Source organism: Cupressus sempervirens, chromosome 5 (genome assembly GCF_028749045.1).
Source record: "Cupressus sempervirens isolate cs-2001-9-10 chromosome 5, ASM2874904v1, whole genome shotgun sequence".
In the NCBI taxonomy this organism is placed as follows: domain Eukaryota; kingdom Viridiplantae; phylum Streptophyta; class Pinopsida; order Cupressales; family Cupressaceae; genus Cupressus; species Cupressus sempervirens.
The window spans coordinates 642,622,651-642,636,265 of record NC_143122.1 but is presented as its reverse complement, the minus strand read 5'-3'; the positions used below and the strand labels follow the sequence as shown (position 1 = coordinate 642,636,265).

General features: G+C 34.5%; 1 protein-coding gene across 2 annotated transcripts in view; it reads left to right on the top strand.

Moving 5' to 3' along the window:
* The window catches only part of LOC149557544 (2-oxoglutarate (2OG) and Fe(II)-dependent oxygenase superfamily protein), a 116,862-nt gene that overhangs the window by 61,044 nt on the left and 42,203 nt on the right, over positions 1 to 13,615 (top strand). For both annotated transcript variants that reach the window (XM_089832184.1, XM_089832183.1), the window contains 3 exons: positions 5,102 to 5,220; positions 5,431 to 5,494; positions 5,659 to 5,726. In XM_089832184.1, coding sequence (XP_089688310.1) covers positions 5,102 to 5,220; positions 5,431 to 5,494; positions 5,659 to 5,726 — 251 coding nt within the window. The remainder of the gene's footprint in view (positions 1 to 5,101; positions 5,221 to 5,430; positions 5,495 to 5,658; positions 5,727 to 13,615) is intronic.

The following is a 13,615-nucleotide window of genomic DNA, read 5'->3' as shown; positions in this document are numbered from 1 at the left end:
CCAAATATGCAGCGAATTATTCTAATGAATTGGGCATTTGAAATTCTTAGCCTTCAAGATTGTGGTGACTGATATGAGGATGAGTTTGGCTGCACATTGGCATTGATAATCATCTGATTTTTAGATCAGTTGGACAAGATTTCTACTAGGTGTTTGGTACTGTGATTGGGCAGCTAAATTTCCAATTTCTTTGCTGTAATTTCAATGCCAAGAGGGAGCATTTTTCATTTGTCTCCTTCCCAACTCATTGGACGTGAGTATTTCCTACTGTCAGTTGAGTATCAGAGCTGCTGTGGCTTTCCTCCTAGCAGCCACAATTTGTCTATTGTGGAGTGGGTATTGGGTTTTCAAACTGCTACAAGCATACTGGCACTTTATCTACTAGGTTTCTTCTTTACGATTGCCATTTATTTGATAGCTGTTGTAATAATTTGAGAATACCATAATTGCAAATCATTGGCTTTGCTTCAAATTTTACTTTGTAGTCCATTGCATTAAAGTCTAATATCATTGAAGTCACAAGGAGTTGAATCTCAAGAGCTTCTTTGTTAATATTTATTTTTAATGCCGACTGTTTACATTAATGTTTAGCTGCTGTAGGTGCATATTTACTTTGTGGGTAACATCTATATGCATTACACTATAAGGTCAAAAGAATTGCAATTGCACTATAGTTCTTTGCCTAGACATCTTAGTAATTATTTGGAAGTATTTAAATCATATTTGACATCATTTCAAACAAGCAAATTAAAATTTGAAATTAAAGGACAGCAAGATAGAAGATGCATGCTAAGTCTTTGACAAAATGTTAAACATCTAAAAAGTGAAGTAATTTGATGTTTTTGGAGTTAGAACCAGTTGGGATTCTTACACCAACGCAAAAGATTATGTATTTAAAAAAATGAATACTGTGAACTACAACAATTAGATACGGCAGTGATAACATACAAATGGAGACAGTGGGAAATAAAACTAAGGAATAATATTATACCCGATAAAGTTAATAACCAATAGCATTTGTGTTCTACAAATTAATCAATGCATTTAAAAAGGTTTGTGATTAAAAGTAAAGAGGCATGGACTTTAAACAGGTCTCTTTCTACCGAGAGAGCATTTATAGGAAATGAGAATATATAAACAATAAATCTATAATCTGGAAGTAGGTAAATCAGCAAGTGGAATAATTGGAAAGGAAGAAGAGTAAAATAAAGAAACTGAAATATATATAATCAGATACTTTTTTCTGATTTATATATTTATCGAAGAGAGAGAAAGTGTGGAAAGAAGATTAGAAATATTTATGTATTCAGATTTTTAATCTGACATATGTATTTGTATCAAAGGTATAAGACAAGTGAAAAAGAAAGAGTAAATATATATCGGCTGGCCTCAGATTGGAAATATAGTGCATCCATCATCAGTTGAGAGAGCAACAAAGAAAGATGGAAAATCAGATCTAAGAGCAATGGATTGGCACTCATGAAGACAACACAGTGGGAGTTGGTGCTTCTTTTGAGTCAGTGCTCATAAATAGAGGGGTTGGTGCCTCTAGTAGGTTGGTGGCTACGAAATATTGTAAAAAGAACAAGTTTATATATCAAAGAAATTATATGCCATGGTTTTCTACCACATTGGGTTTCCACATTAACCATTATGTCATTGTGTTCATATGCATTGTTGTTTATTTCAGTTATTTAGGCTATCATTGTGATTAGTTTTTTAACTTCCTAAAATTTTTATCATATTGATTCATCCCCATCCCAGTATAATCGTGTGCTCTTCAGACTCTTCTTCAAGCGTTGGATTCGATGTGAAAAAATGTTTCTAATATCTAAAACTATCCCCATGTTGATGAGATTTTTGTCACATTTGGAATTGTCACTATCAATCTATGAAATCCTTCTACATAGTCTTCCACCTTGTCCTTTTCCTTCAGCTGTGCTTATTCCTGTAAATGAATTTTTGGAATTCTTCTAATATTTGGCTGAAACCTTCTAAAGGGGTTATCGAATCATGCCCTTAAGTTACCATCCCATGATATTGCCATTTGTGAACTCTCCCTTCAAGATGCAAGGTGGAAAATTTGATAGCCTCTTCTTCAAGCATTGGATTCAATGTGAAAAATGTCTCTAACATCTAAACCATCCCCTCGCTGATGAGATACTAAATTTATCAAAAGTTGTGATGGAGATATTTCCCAAACGATGTTGAATGTCCTTCCCATCTTAATACCTTCTTCTCCTATGCCTAGTTTTCTTTTATATCTCATCGAAATCCCCAAAGTCAAATCTCTGCGTGATAGGGCTTGAGGCTTATTACGCATCATGAAGTCTTGTCACATCTTCCTTAGAACCAGGCTGTTCTCCCTCAAATGCTTACTGCTGCTTCTTCCAAAAATTTGGCCTTGAAGGTTTGTGTATTAACTAAAGCTTTCTCACCAGCAGCTGAAGTCTTTTCTGCACTAGAGCTGCTGTCTTGAGCCCCTTTTTTTACAGGCATTATCGGTGCTCCATTGCTTATTTAATTCTGTTGCAAGCTAGCCTGCTGGGCCATCTTTCTCATGGACTTCACGCTGTTCTGGAATTCCTGGGTCAACCGACAAATTCTTGAGGGTTATCATCGTCCTTATCGCCATGGTTGTTCCCTTCTTTTCACACAGCTAGTAACAATATTCCTTTTCACTTATCAATCTCCTTAGGCTAGCAGGATACCAAGCTCTGGTACCACTGAAAGTTGCAAACTCAAATTGCAATTTCAATTCAAAGTGAAATACATCAACTCAGAGTTTCAAAGGTTTAGACAGCATATTCATGACAGCAACTTGGATATTGGCCATTTCAAACCTCCAATAGATTAGCAAACAGATTTTCAATATTGGCCTCAAATAAGGGCAGTGTTGAATCGAATACAAATGAGTACACAACCAATCTCATATATATTAGACTTTTCACTTGCAAGCATTCAAATCTTTAGGAGGACTTGTTTATTTGATCCCTCTGGTATCATAACTTGACACTGAGCAATCTCTGACTAGAATGTCGACTGGTGACCACTCCAGAATGTTGTTGAAGATTTCAGACAGTCAGACCACACTGATTGATACTACATACAGATTGGCCGGACTCCACTAGATGAGATCAGTCTCATATTGAGCTAGAGTAATGATTGATTCCTGAATATGCCGGATATCTCTACTTTGTTGTGTCAAGAGGCAACAACAAAGGAGAAGACAATTTCCTTGCTTAGGAAGTATTTTCTCCCCAACTCCATATAAGATATTTCGCGTTCATTCCATTCAGATCCCATACTTTCTGATTGCAACGATTTCTCTGTCTGCTGCCTGAGGCTGTGTCCCTTCCAGTATTGCGTCACTCTTGTACAATAATTTGTTCCAGGTAATTGCTTTATGCAATACTTAACAAGGATTGAAAAATGCTAATAATCATGTTAGTACAGGCTACTTCTAATTCATTTAATAAAATATGTAGTAATATATTGGAGCAAAATATTAGGCTCATCACAGTTGATCGCCTTGGCAGTTGTCTTCGTTGCTTTTTTGCTGTTGGTCACCTCATTGATGACATTGCTCATTTCTTTGTTGCTTCCCTAATTGGGATTTGTCATAATAGTGCTCGAGAATCTGTCTTGTAATTCCTTCATCATTTTTCATCATGTAAGTCTTTCAAATTAACTATTGATCCACCAAGAACTTAGACAGATTAACAATTAATCTAGTACATGCTCACTGATTCTGATTTTGCTTTCTTCAACCAATGTCAAGTAGGTGCCCAACTTCTTTTTGTGTATATCACCTTAATATGATATCCCACAAGGAGAATTTCTGCATGGTGGCCTTCTCTTTCTTGATTGCATAGTAGTTGAATTCTCAGCTCACACACTCCTTTCACCGTCCTCCAACTCTTTATTGAACAACTCCCTTTTATGCCTGTTCACCAAACGTAGGTGAGGTGATGGTGCCTTAAATATAGCTTATCTATTCTAAAAGCATACAGTAATAGCAAACAAATTTTGGTTTTTTTCAAACAATGCTTTTATACCCATTTTGTTGTATTCCCACTTGGCCATTTCCTATAATGATATGTCTATTAAACTCACAAGTGAATTAGGGTTAAACATTTGAGAAATATCTTGTTATTGTGAATGGTTTTAGTCCATGCTGTTATAGTAATTTTTTTGGGCGCTTCCTCGAAAACACTATCCCTTTAATCTCTTATTATATGGCGAGTGCACTGTATTTAAGATTCTGTTAGGATTTCTTTTCTTTGCATAGAAGTGCCAGTCGTATGTCTCTTCAACAAAAGGTCGCCGAATATATAGAAATATAAACATAAGAGTAAATAAGCACCAATGATTTATTGTCAGAATAGTAAAGTACATCACTACATAAGACCAGAGAATTTTCATGCATGGGAGCCCACATCTGATCCTAATCTATGAGATTAGATACATTGAAGTCAATAGGCATTGAGGCTAGTAACCATCATCACCCACCTAATGACCTATTCTGACCAAAAAAACATAAGGATGTTCGTACATTAGCACAACTTACACTTGGCAAACAGGTGACTAATCATTGTTTCGTTCCAAACTTTAATATCATCTCTCCCAAGCAACTACAATATATTGGGCCATACCTGACAACATAAAATACCAAAGTTAATTGTAATGCCCACATTCAATTTGTTCACTCCATACCAACATAAATGTATGGTCAAATATGCAAATCTAATGCTTGTATACTCACATGTAGACCAATTAATCTATGTGCTTATGAATATGGACACTGCAATTTGTTGGAAGTCTTGAATAACATTTTTGTTAGTTCTCTTTATATTTGAAGACCGTTATAAACCATTGAATCTCTTCAAGTTCCAGAAGTTTTCCTTGTTTTAGCTTTAGCTTCTGCAACTTTTCCACTTGCTAGAAGTAATGTGAATTAACAAGATGAGGCACATCGTTTAACCTTTTTATGTTCTTTATGGTCTAATAAGATATCATTTCATCACATACATTATTCCTGTGAAGTTAGAGAGCATAGCCACACATTGAAGTTGATTTAAATGTTTGGGCTTAACAACAGAAAGGTCATGGAGTTCCTAATCATGCTTTGAAAGAAGTACGAGACTTGTGCCGTGAGTTTTTCCATCGTCCTGGTGATGAAAAAGAAAAAATTAAGATGAGCAGTTCAACAGGATACAGGTCAAAGTTGATTGTTTTAGCACTTTATGGGGAAAGTTTATGCTTTATTCCTATATGTTAAGAGTTATTTTTAGCTGTTAAAAGAAGAGCTCTAAATCCTGATTATTGAACTTGTCAAAAATGTAAATTAGCGTGACATTGACATGAATCAAATCATATGAAGGACAATTCTAATTCTCACATGAATGAGTGTGTGATTGTTGCTGGCAGAGGATATCAAAGAGTGGGAGAAAATGTAACACTCGGACAACCTGACCTGCATGAAGCTATTGATGTATGGCATTATGTTGTTTGGATTATTTTTAAGGAATGTTCTGATTCAATCCGAGTTCAAATAAGAGTAAAAATTGCCTTATAGCACACGTCATTTGCTTCTTTAGTTTTTGTAGGAGTCTGTATAATTAATTGTTATACAATTGATGCTTTTTGTGTTGACAGTGCTATAAGAATATGAAACCAGGAGCTTATGGAGAGCTTGGTAAAGTACTGGAAGGATCAAACTTGTGGTAAGAATTTCAATTTATTCTATTATATATTAAGTGATTGTATAAGAGGTTTCGATTGCTGACATAATACAGAAAAACTATATTCACAACCAAACCAACAAAGAAATATTCAAGGTATGAAAAAACTAAGATAAAGATTTGACACTTTATTCATATGGTATAGCCTGCACTTTGTTTCTGAGAGTATAAACAACAGTAGCAATATGATCAAGGAGAGTAAATGTAAGAACTCCTTAAACATATTCCCAAGCACAACATAAATAAAAAGAGTCACTTAAGGTGTGCAATCTTATCACAGGCATAATTTCTGATTACAATCAACAAAAATTATAAAATGATCATACAAAATATAATGTGAATGGATATGCAAATTGTTAATTATTTTAACCAATTACAGCAAAACAGAGAATTGCTCAAAGTAGGCCAAGTGACATTGAAAAATGTATTGCTATGTCAAAACTAATAAAGCCAGACTGATTTCTTCAATTGCAACAATATTATAGGTTCATCTTAGATCTTTAAACTTAAAAAAAGGCAAGCAACTAAAATAATTGAGATATACTGTGAGGAGGTATGTGTTGTGATCTTTCTCAAATGGCTAAGAAAAAATATATAAAGGTGAAATAACGTAGGGTATATGTTACCTCTTGGATCTACTACTATGTGAATATGTTTCATTACAATGTACGCATCTGCAGACAATGGTGCCATAGAGACATTGGTCTGTAGTGGTTATTTATTGTAAATAGTTTTATCATCTGAAGTTTCATTGACTATGTCATTATCAGGTATCAAAATTGTCAAGTTTACAATCTTTCATTCATTAGAAGGAAAGGTTTTTTGGAAAATTAGAATCAATTCTTCTTGAAGATTGGAGAAACTTGAAGTAAGATGTAGCCTCCAAAATAAATTTTAGGCCGACACAAGTGATAAGTTGCTGGCATGATGCTAGAGATATGAGAATCAGACTTGATATTTGAGAACCTAATGATTTGGGTTTGGTCAAGAATATACTAGACTTTTTTAAGACTTTAATTGTCATGCATTAAGAAGACAAATACATATTTAACCTTAATTTTTTCGTATATAGAGAAGTTGGGTTTGCAAACCCCTAGCGATTGTAGACTTGGTAACCTAGTTAGCAATATCAAGACTATCAAAGGGGCTACATGGTCTATTTGGCACTATCTGGCTAGAAGAAACATAAACCACATAGGTGATCTTTTGACAAACTGGATCATTGTATCATTCTTTTGGACATAATATCTAAAAACGGGGGTCAACCTTGGTGACCTTGACTACAAAGGATTCACGGAGCTCTATGTCAAGTTCAACATCAAAGATGTTAGAATTCAAGAGGCTCAATTTCAAGGTCTTGAAGCCTTGATAAATGTCAAACACAATGCTTAATGTGATTGTTATTATGATTAAGGGGCTTACACTCCTTTCACCCTTTAATTTGATGAGATATTGGATTCTTTTCCTTTCAAACATGCAATCTGGTGATGGATTTATGATTCCATCTAGTTAAAGCCGAAGGGAATGATGATAAAGGTTATTATGGTTCGCATTCATGGTCTAAATTAGAACAGAGATTTATGGTGCAAACATGCTTGGATCACATAAGCATATGATGGCTCATAACCAATTTACAATATCAGAAAGAGTATGATATTGGTAGCTGAGTGAAACAAAGTTTATGTACTTACAAATCATTGGCTTTCATAAAGAATTTTCTATGCATCCCCAAGATTTTGGAGAAGGTAGGCATGCTTATTCGACATTGCTTCTTTCTTAGCTGGTTACAATGTTGGTTGTGAACATGGCAAAAGGTGGGGCAATGGAAACATCTACCAGGAAATGTAGGAAGAAGATATGAATGTAATGGGGGAAAAGAGGTTTGGATATAGGACGTCCCATTGATATGCAACTAAGTTTGGGAATCCCCTCACCAAAATTTGAAAGAACTTGGAAGAAAAAGCTTCACTAGAGACAGGGAAAACATGCATGATTTTTCAAAACACAACCTTGATAGTCTATAGAAAAAAAAAGGGGCTCTACTTCAATTATTTCCTTTATTCCTAAGAGAGGGACCTGATAAATATCAATTGGACCTTTTATTGGTCAACTTGAACACTATGAGCACTGACAATATTGTCCATGGATAAGATCTCTATCACCCCAAAGCCATATTTTGGCTCTTTTGCAAAGAGAGCTTGTTGTTCTTGTATTTTAAGGATTAAATCACATGCAATTTTATGATCTCACAGCAGTCTAAACAGAAACAAAACATATGTGAATTCATCATCCAAATAGCAGCAATCTGAACTACAAAAATAAATAAGCAGCAGGGATGTAATTAATGGCAAGAAACTTTGTATATGCAGACCTGTAGAAAGAGCAGAGACAACCACTAATAAACAACGAGTAAATAGGAAGGAACACTTGAGCAAAGGGAACATCAGCATACAAAATGAGGCAGCCTGTGATGTGTCAATCCAAGTCCCACAATATGGAGTATAATGTTAAGCATTGTAATATGTCCCCATTTTTGGCAGGTCCTTGTGATTGATTGAGTCAATTCATCGTAGCAACCCTCGTGAGCTGACAATGGGATTCGAGGGTCTCAATTGTGGAGTTATTCAGCTTTTCAGTGGACTATGGAAAGTTTTTGCTTCGTTTTGAGGGACACACTATTTATAGTAAGTCAATAGTTGGTTCCGATGAGCTCTGTTGAGTTAGAGGAGTTGGGTGATGCTCTCAATTTTTATTTATGGCTTCTGGTTTGGGCTCCTAGAATCTTGGAGGGAGCGTTCAATTTTAGTAAGTCAGCTCGTCAAATTCATTTATTGTCTTTTTTCATCAGAATCACTAGTATTGTGAGATTTTGAATTTGATGCTTCTTCAGACATTGATGGGTGAATTATTATTATTATTTAACTAAATATGCTGATGTTGCTATTTTTGTTGATATTGTAGTTTGGCTACCTTAGTGTTGTAGCTCGTTGGTACTGGGTTGGAATGTTTTGAACCTTGGGCACAAGAAATAGTGGCCTTCTGTCAGAATATTATGATATGGGCAAAAAGGCCGTTTTGGAAGCCAACGAAATTAATAAATTATATATGGCACCTTTGGGAAACTAAGTGCCATTTGGGGATTATAAATATGAGCCTATTTGATGAGAAAGGCATCTGGTTGATTATTTGCTTTTGATGCCTGTGAAGAGTTTTATGAGTTTGTTGGTTTATGTGTCCTTGCTGAGGTATAAAGGTTGGTTGCTAGCTATGTTTTTCCACTGCTGAGATATGGTGGACTATATTATGAGAATTGTTTAATTTGAATTGTGGAGTCTTTTCCACTACTGTCATATTTTGTGTTTGCTGAGCTCATTGGGGTTGGAGAATTTGAGATTATATATCTGTTGGGCATTGATATTATGCTACTTTGGCTGAAGGATTACTTCTGGGGTTTTTGGAGGCTGCCGTTACTGATTCTGGGCAGCATTTGGGGTGTCTTTGAAAGTTTGATATTGATTGGCAGACATGCAGTGACAAGTTAGAGATCTACATTTCAGTTTTTAGGCCCATGATCAAGATTATAGGGCCCACAATCAAGATTGAAGGTGCTGGAGTGATTTGGTGGAGACTGCTATAGCTGCACATGGAGCTGGGAAGATTCAGCTGGGTAGATTAGTGCATTTATGGTAATAAATCTCAACAATATAACAAGTTCCATGTTTGAATTCTATAGCATTTCATTCCAAGGCTGTGATTTGTGGTGAAGCTGAATGTTTATCGTTCCAGGTTCCATGTTCTCTTTTTTAATAAATGAAATGTAATTTCTTTTGAACAAATGGTGAATGGTAGTAGAATTTTTTCTATCGAGCAAAGGCATTGGAACTAATTGTGTTGATTTTCATAGGTAGAATCGCTGCAAGTGTACTAAACACTACCAGATGTATTGCTATGTGTGTTCCAAATGCAACATTCTCTTTAGATATATATTGAGAAAAACTAAATGAATTTGGAGCATGCCTATTTGTTAATCAGATACTTAATATAATAATATATTTAATCATTTATATATATTATATTAATTTTTCTCATATATTTATAGCTCATCTCATATAATTATACATATGTTTATTTGACAAAAGCTATCAAACATTAAAACTCCCTCTTAGCTAGGGAGGATGAAGAAAAGACAAATATTACACCATTGGTAGTGTTACAAATTTTAAGGATATCTAATTTGATACCTCAGAAGTTTTCCACCATTTGATATTGCATTTGACATCGCCAGTATTGGCCTCCTAGAATATCAATGATATTCACCAGTTACTCAAAAGGTTTTGATATCACATTTGATATCAAGAGTATTGGCCTCCTCGAATATCAATGATATTCACCAAGTACTCAAGAGGTTTTGATATCACATCTGATATCAAGAGTATTGGCCTCTCAAAATATGAATGATATCACCAAGTACTCAAGAAGGTTTTGATATCACATTTGATATCAAAAGTATTGGTCTCTTAGATTATCAATGATATTCACCAAGTACTCACAAGGTTTTGATATGACATTTGATACCACGAGAATTGGCCTCCTAGAATATCAATGATATTCACCAAGTTCTCAAATTTTTTTTTGCTATCACATGTAATATCAAGAGTATTGGCCTCCCAGAATGTTGAGATGCAAGACATTCACCATATACTCAATTTTTTTGATCTCATAATACAAGTTATTGTAAGATCATCCCCTTATTGTAACTTCTACAAATGCATGTGACATCATTTGGAAGTTGTCACTTCGTCATGATGTAAACAGGGTGTAAGCCCATTAAATCACAGTCACGAGATATATTCATGAATTACATTCCTCTTGACTGCTCTAAATTATTGGAGAATCCATCTCAACATGGCTTACTCCATCTGAATCAATATGATTGAGATCACCAAAGGTTGACTGAATCATATTCTCTATCTGCTCCTTTCTTTCAAGATTGCCTTTAATGAAATGTCAGTCTCTTTCTCAATCTCCCTCTTTTTCCCGTGATAACATTCTTAGAGAAAATCAAGGCAAATGACTCATATATAGAAACACAAATAAATAAAGGTGATTTTAAGATAAAAAATTCAAAAAATACTTATCTCTCTCCTTATCTTAAATTCCACTTGATATATTCAAAATGATCAGGCCTTCTATATATATCTTTTTATTCTAAACAAAGAAAATCATCTCTCTTGGATGTTGTCACCATTAGACTTCATCAGTTATGAATATAATAAAAATTGTTAATAGAATAAGTCACTTACTTTTTGTTTATTTCTAATGCCGCCCCATTATATATATGGCTGCTTCCCTGCTTACATGTTTCTTGCAATTTTATCGGGAATGGGATTTTGACATGTTTAAGCTTTCTTTGTTCTCCTTACATTCAATCTGCCCTTCCTTTGATATCTTTGTGTTATTGTATCATGTGTATCTTCCATTGGGGGTTATATGCTTGTCGATTGTGTTTTGAATATATATGCTTATTTGGCGTTAATGATGGTAGCAGAGGAGTGTGCTAGCTGAAAGAGTGTTGTGACCTGAGCTTAATATGTGCCGACCCTTATCCAAGGGTAATGAAGGAATATTATGCACAATGAATTGTGAGGTGGTTGGCGGTTGACAACATGATCCCTTGCAACACATGCTTTGATTGACCAATACACAGGCCAACTTTGTAAAGATATTGTAATTGTAATAATTCTATACACGCCTAGGCTGTGTAGGAATCAAGCCCAACTCATGATTTTCTTCAAATAATTATTTCTCTATGATAAAAAATATTTTAGCAATCTTATCACACGATGTGCTTCTTCAAATACAGCAGTCCTGCAATAAGAATATGTATTCTAGCTTCAATATCTCATTCTAAAGTGGAATAAAATAATATTTGATGTCCATGATGATAGAATAAAATACCCAAAGGTTCTTCTTATATTCATGACAGTAGTAATGATAAGCATTTTCTATTCACCACAAATGAATTGAGCCCTCTATATCTCCCTTAAGTCAAATATACTTCTGACCACATGTTTGAAATATTTGTTCGGAAAGATAAATGCACTGTTGGCCCCAATAAAAGATTTCAGTAAGCCTCGTTAATGACTATCAAAGTGCCGCAGAAAATATTCACGAACAATAGGATTCTCAAATCACTTGGTTGGTAATAATAAATATAGCCGTTATTTTTGTCAAATGCATAGGTGAAAAGAAGAATCAAATGAGTCATAGGATAATATTTCAAACTCTAAAATTTCTTTCTTTCATTATTGAAACCTCACAGGCTTGTAGGGAACCTTCTCTGATACCATGTTGATATTCAGAGGTAGAATCGCTGCAAGTGTACTGAGCACTGCCAAATGTATTGGTATGTATGTTCCAGATGCAACATCCTCTTTAGATATACATTGAGAATAAGTAAATGAATGACCATGTCCCTTCATGAGACGTCTATTTGTTAATCAGATATTAATATAATAATATATTTATACATACATACATACATACATACATATATATAATATTAATTTCTCTCATATATTTATAACTCAATTATATCTCATAATTATACATATGTTTATCCAACATAAGCTATCAAACATTAACAAATTGTAAATGATGGCTAGCTAAAAATACATAAATTGCTGATTAGATCAGACTAGAACAATTTACTTATATCTTTAGTAGCACTAGATGGTATGGAAAAATGCTTGCCAAGTGTTTGATGAAATGTTCAGCAATCGAATTGTGAAAGAAAATGATGTCTGATTAAGCTATAACCGGTTGAGGGTTATTACAAGCACCATCAAATGAGATATCCTTATTGAGCAACAAGAATGCATGACGTGATGGAGATCAAGAAAGATCTTGTTAAACGTATAGTCAAGTAGATATGTTTATGAACAACAATCTGTAGGAAACCTCAGTGATAATCAAATAAGCCTTTTGGCAGTGATGGTTGACACAAACAATGCATAACGAATAGAGATACAATGATAACAATATTGAAGGTCAAAGATTCAGATATTAACTCATCCCAGCAATAAGACAACAAATCTGGTCAAACCTCTATGTGCATGCAGACCTCAACAGACATACATAGACAACATTTGAACAAGGGATGACTACCAGCATGCAAAGCAAGTTTGTGGGTTTTATTAATAAGCCAATGACAAGATTTTTGAAGGTCTGATAAATGAAAAGGGGGTATGTGTATTAGTGGCATCATGTATTTGTTCATGAAAGATGTCATCCCTCTTAGGTTCAAAAGATTGCTAGATACAATGGAAGATCATATTGTGGACATATCAAATATATGTGTCATCGAACATTATTAGAAAGCATTTGAATACATGACAACATTCAGAATGGAGATAGAAAGTGTCAATGAATTTTGGTATTAAACAATGATAAATCATACAGCAAACACAAAAGCTGAAAGATGAAGACGGCTATTAAAAAGGGAACTATGAAAGAAACGATGGGATATCGTAAGCCATGAGTATTGAAGCAGTGATAAAAGTGTGGATGCTAAAAAATGATGAACTGCTTAATGTAGGCAGTGACAATTTGTATACAAACAACGACGAAGAAAGTAAAGATTCAGTTATAAATATATGGTGCAGTAAAAAAGGGAGATCAATAAACTTAAGTCTTTGCTCCAATTTACAATTATTGAGCCTTGTATTATTTCAGTAGTGCTGCCAAGTTTAAGAAAGAACAAAACTGTTCAGCGGTGTGATTGAAAAGACCAAGGATCTAATTCATTGTGCGATAGTCAACAATCAAACTGTTTAGACCATGGAAATAGACTCCATCTCATCGCATATCCA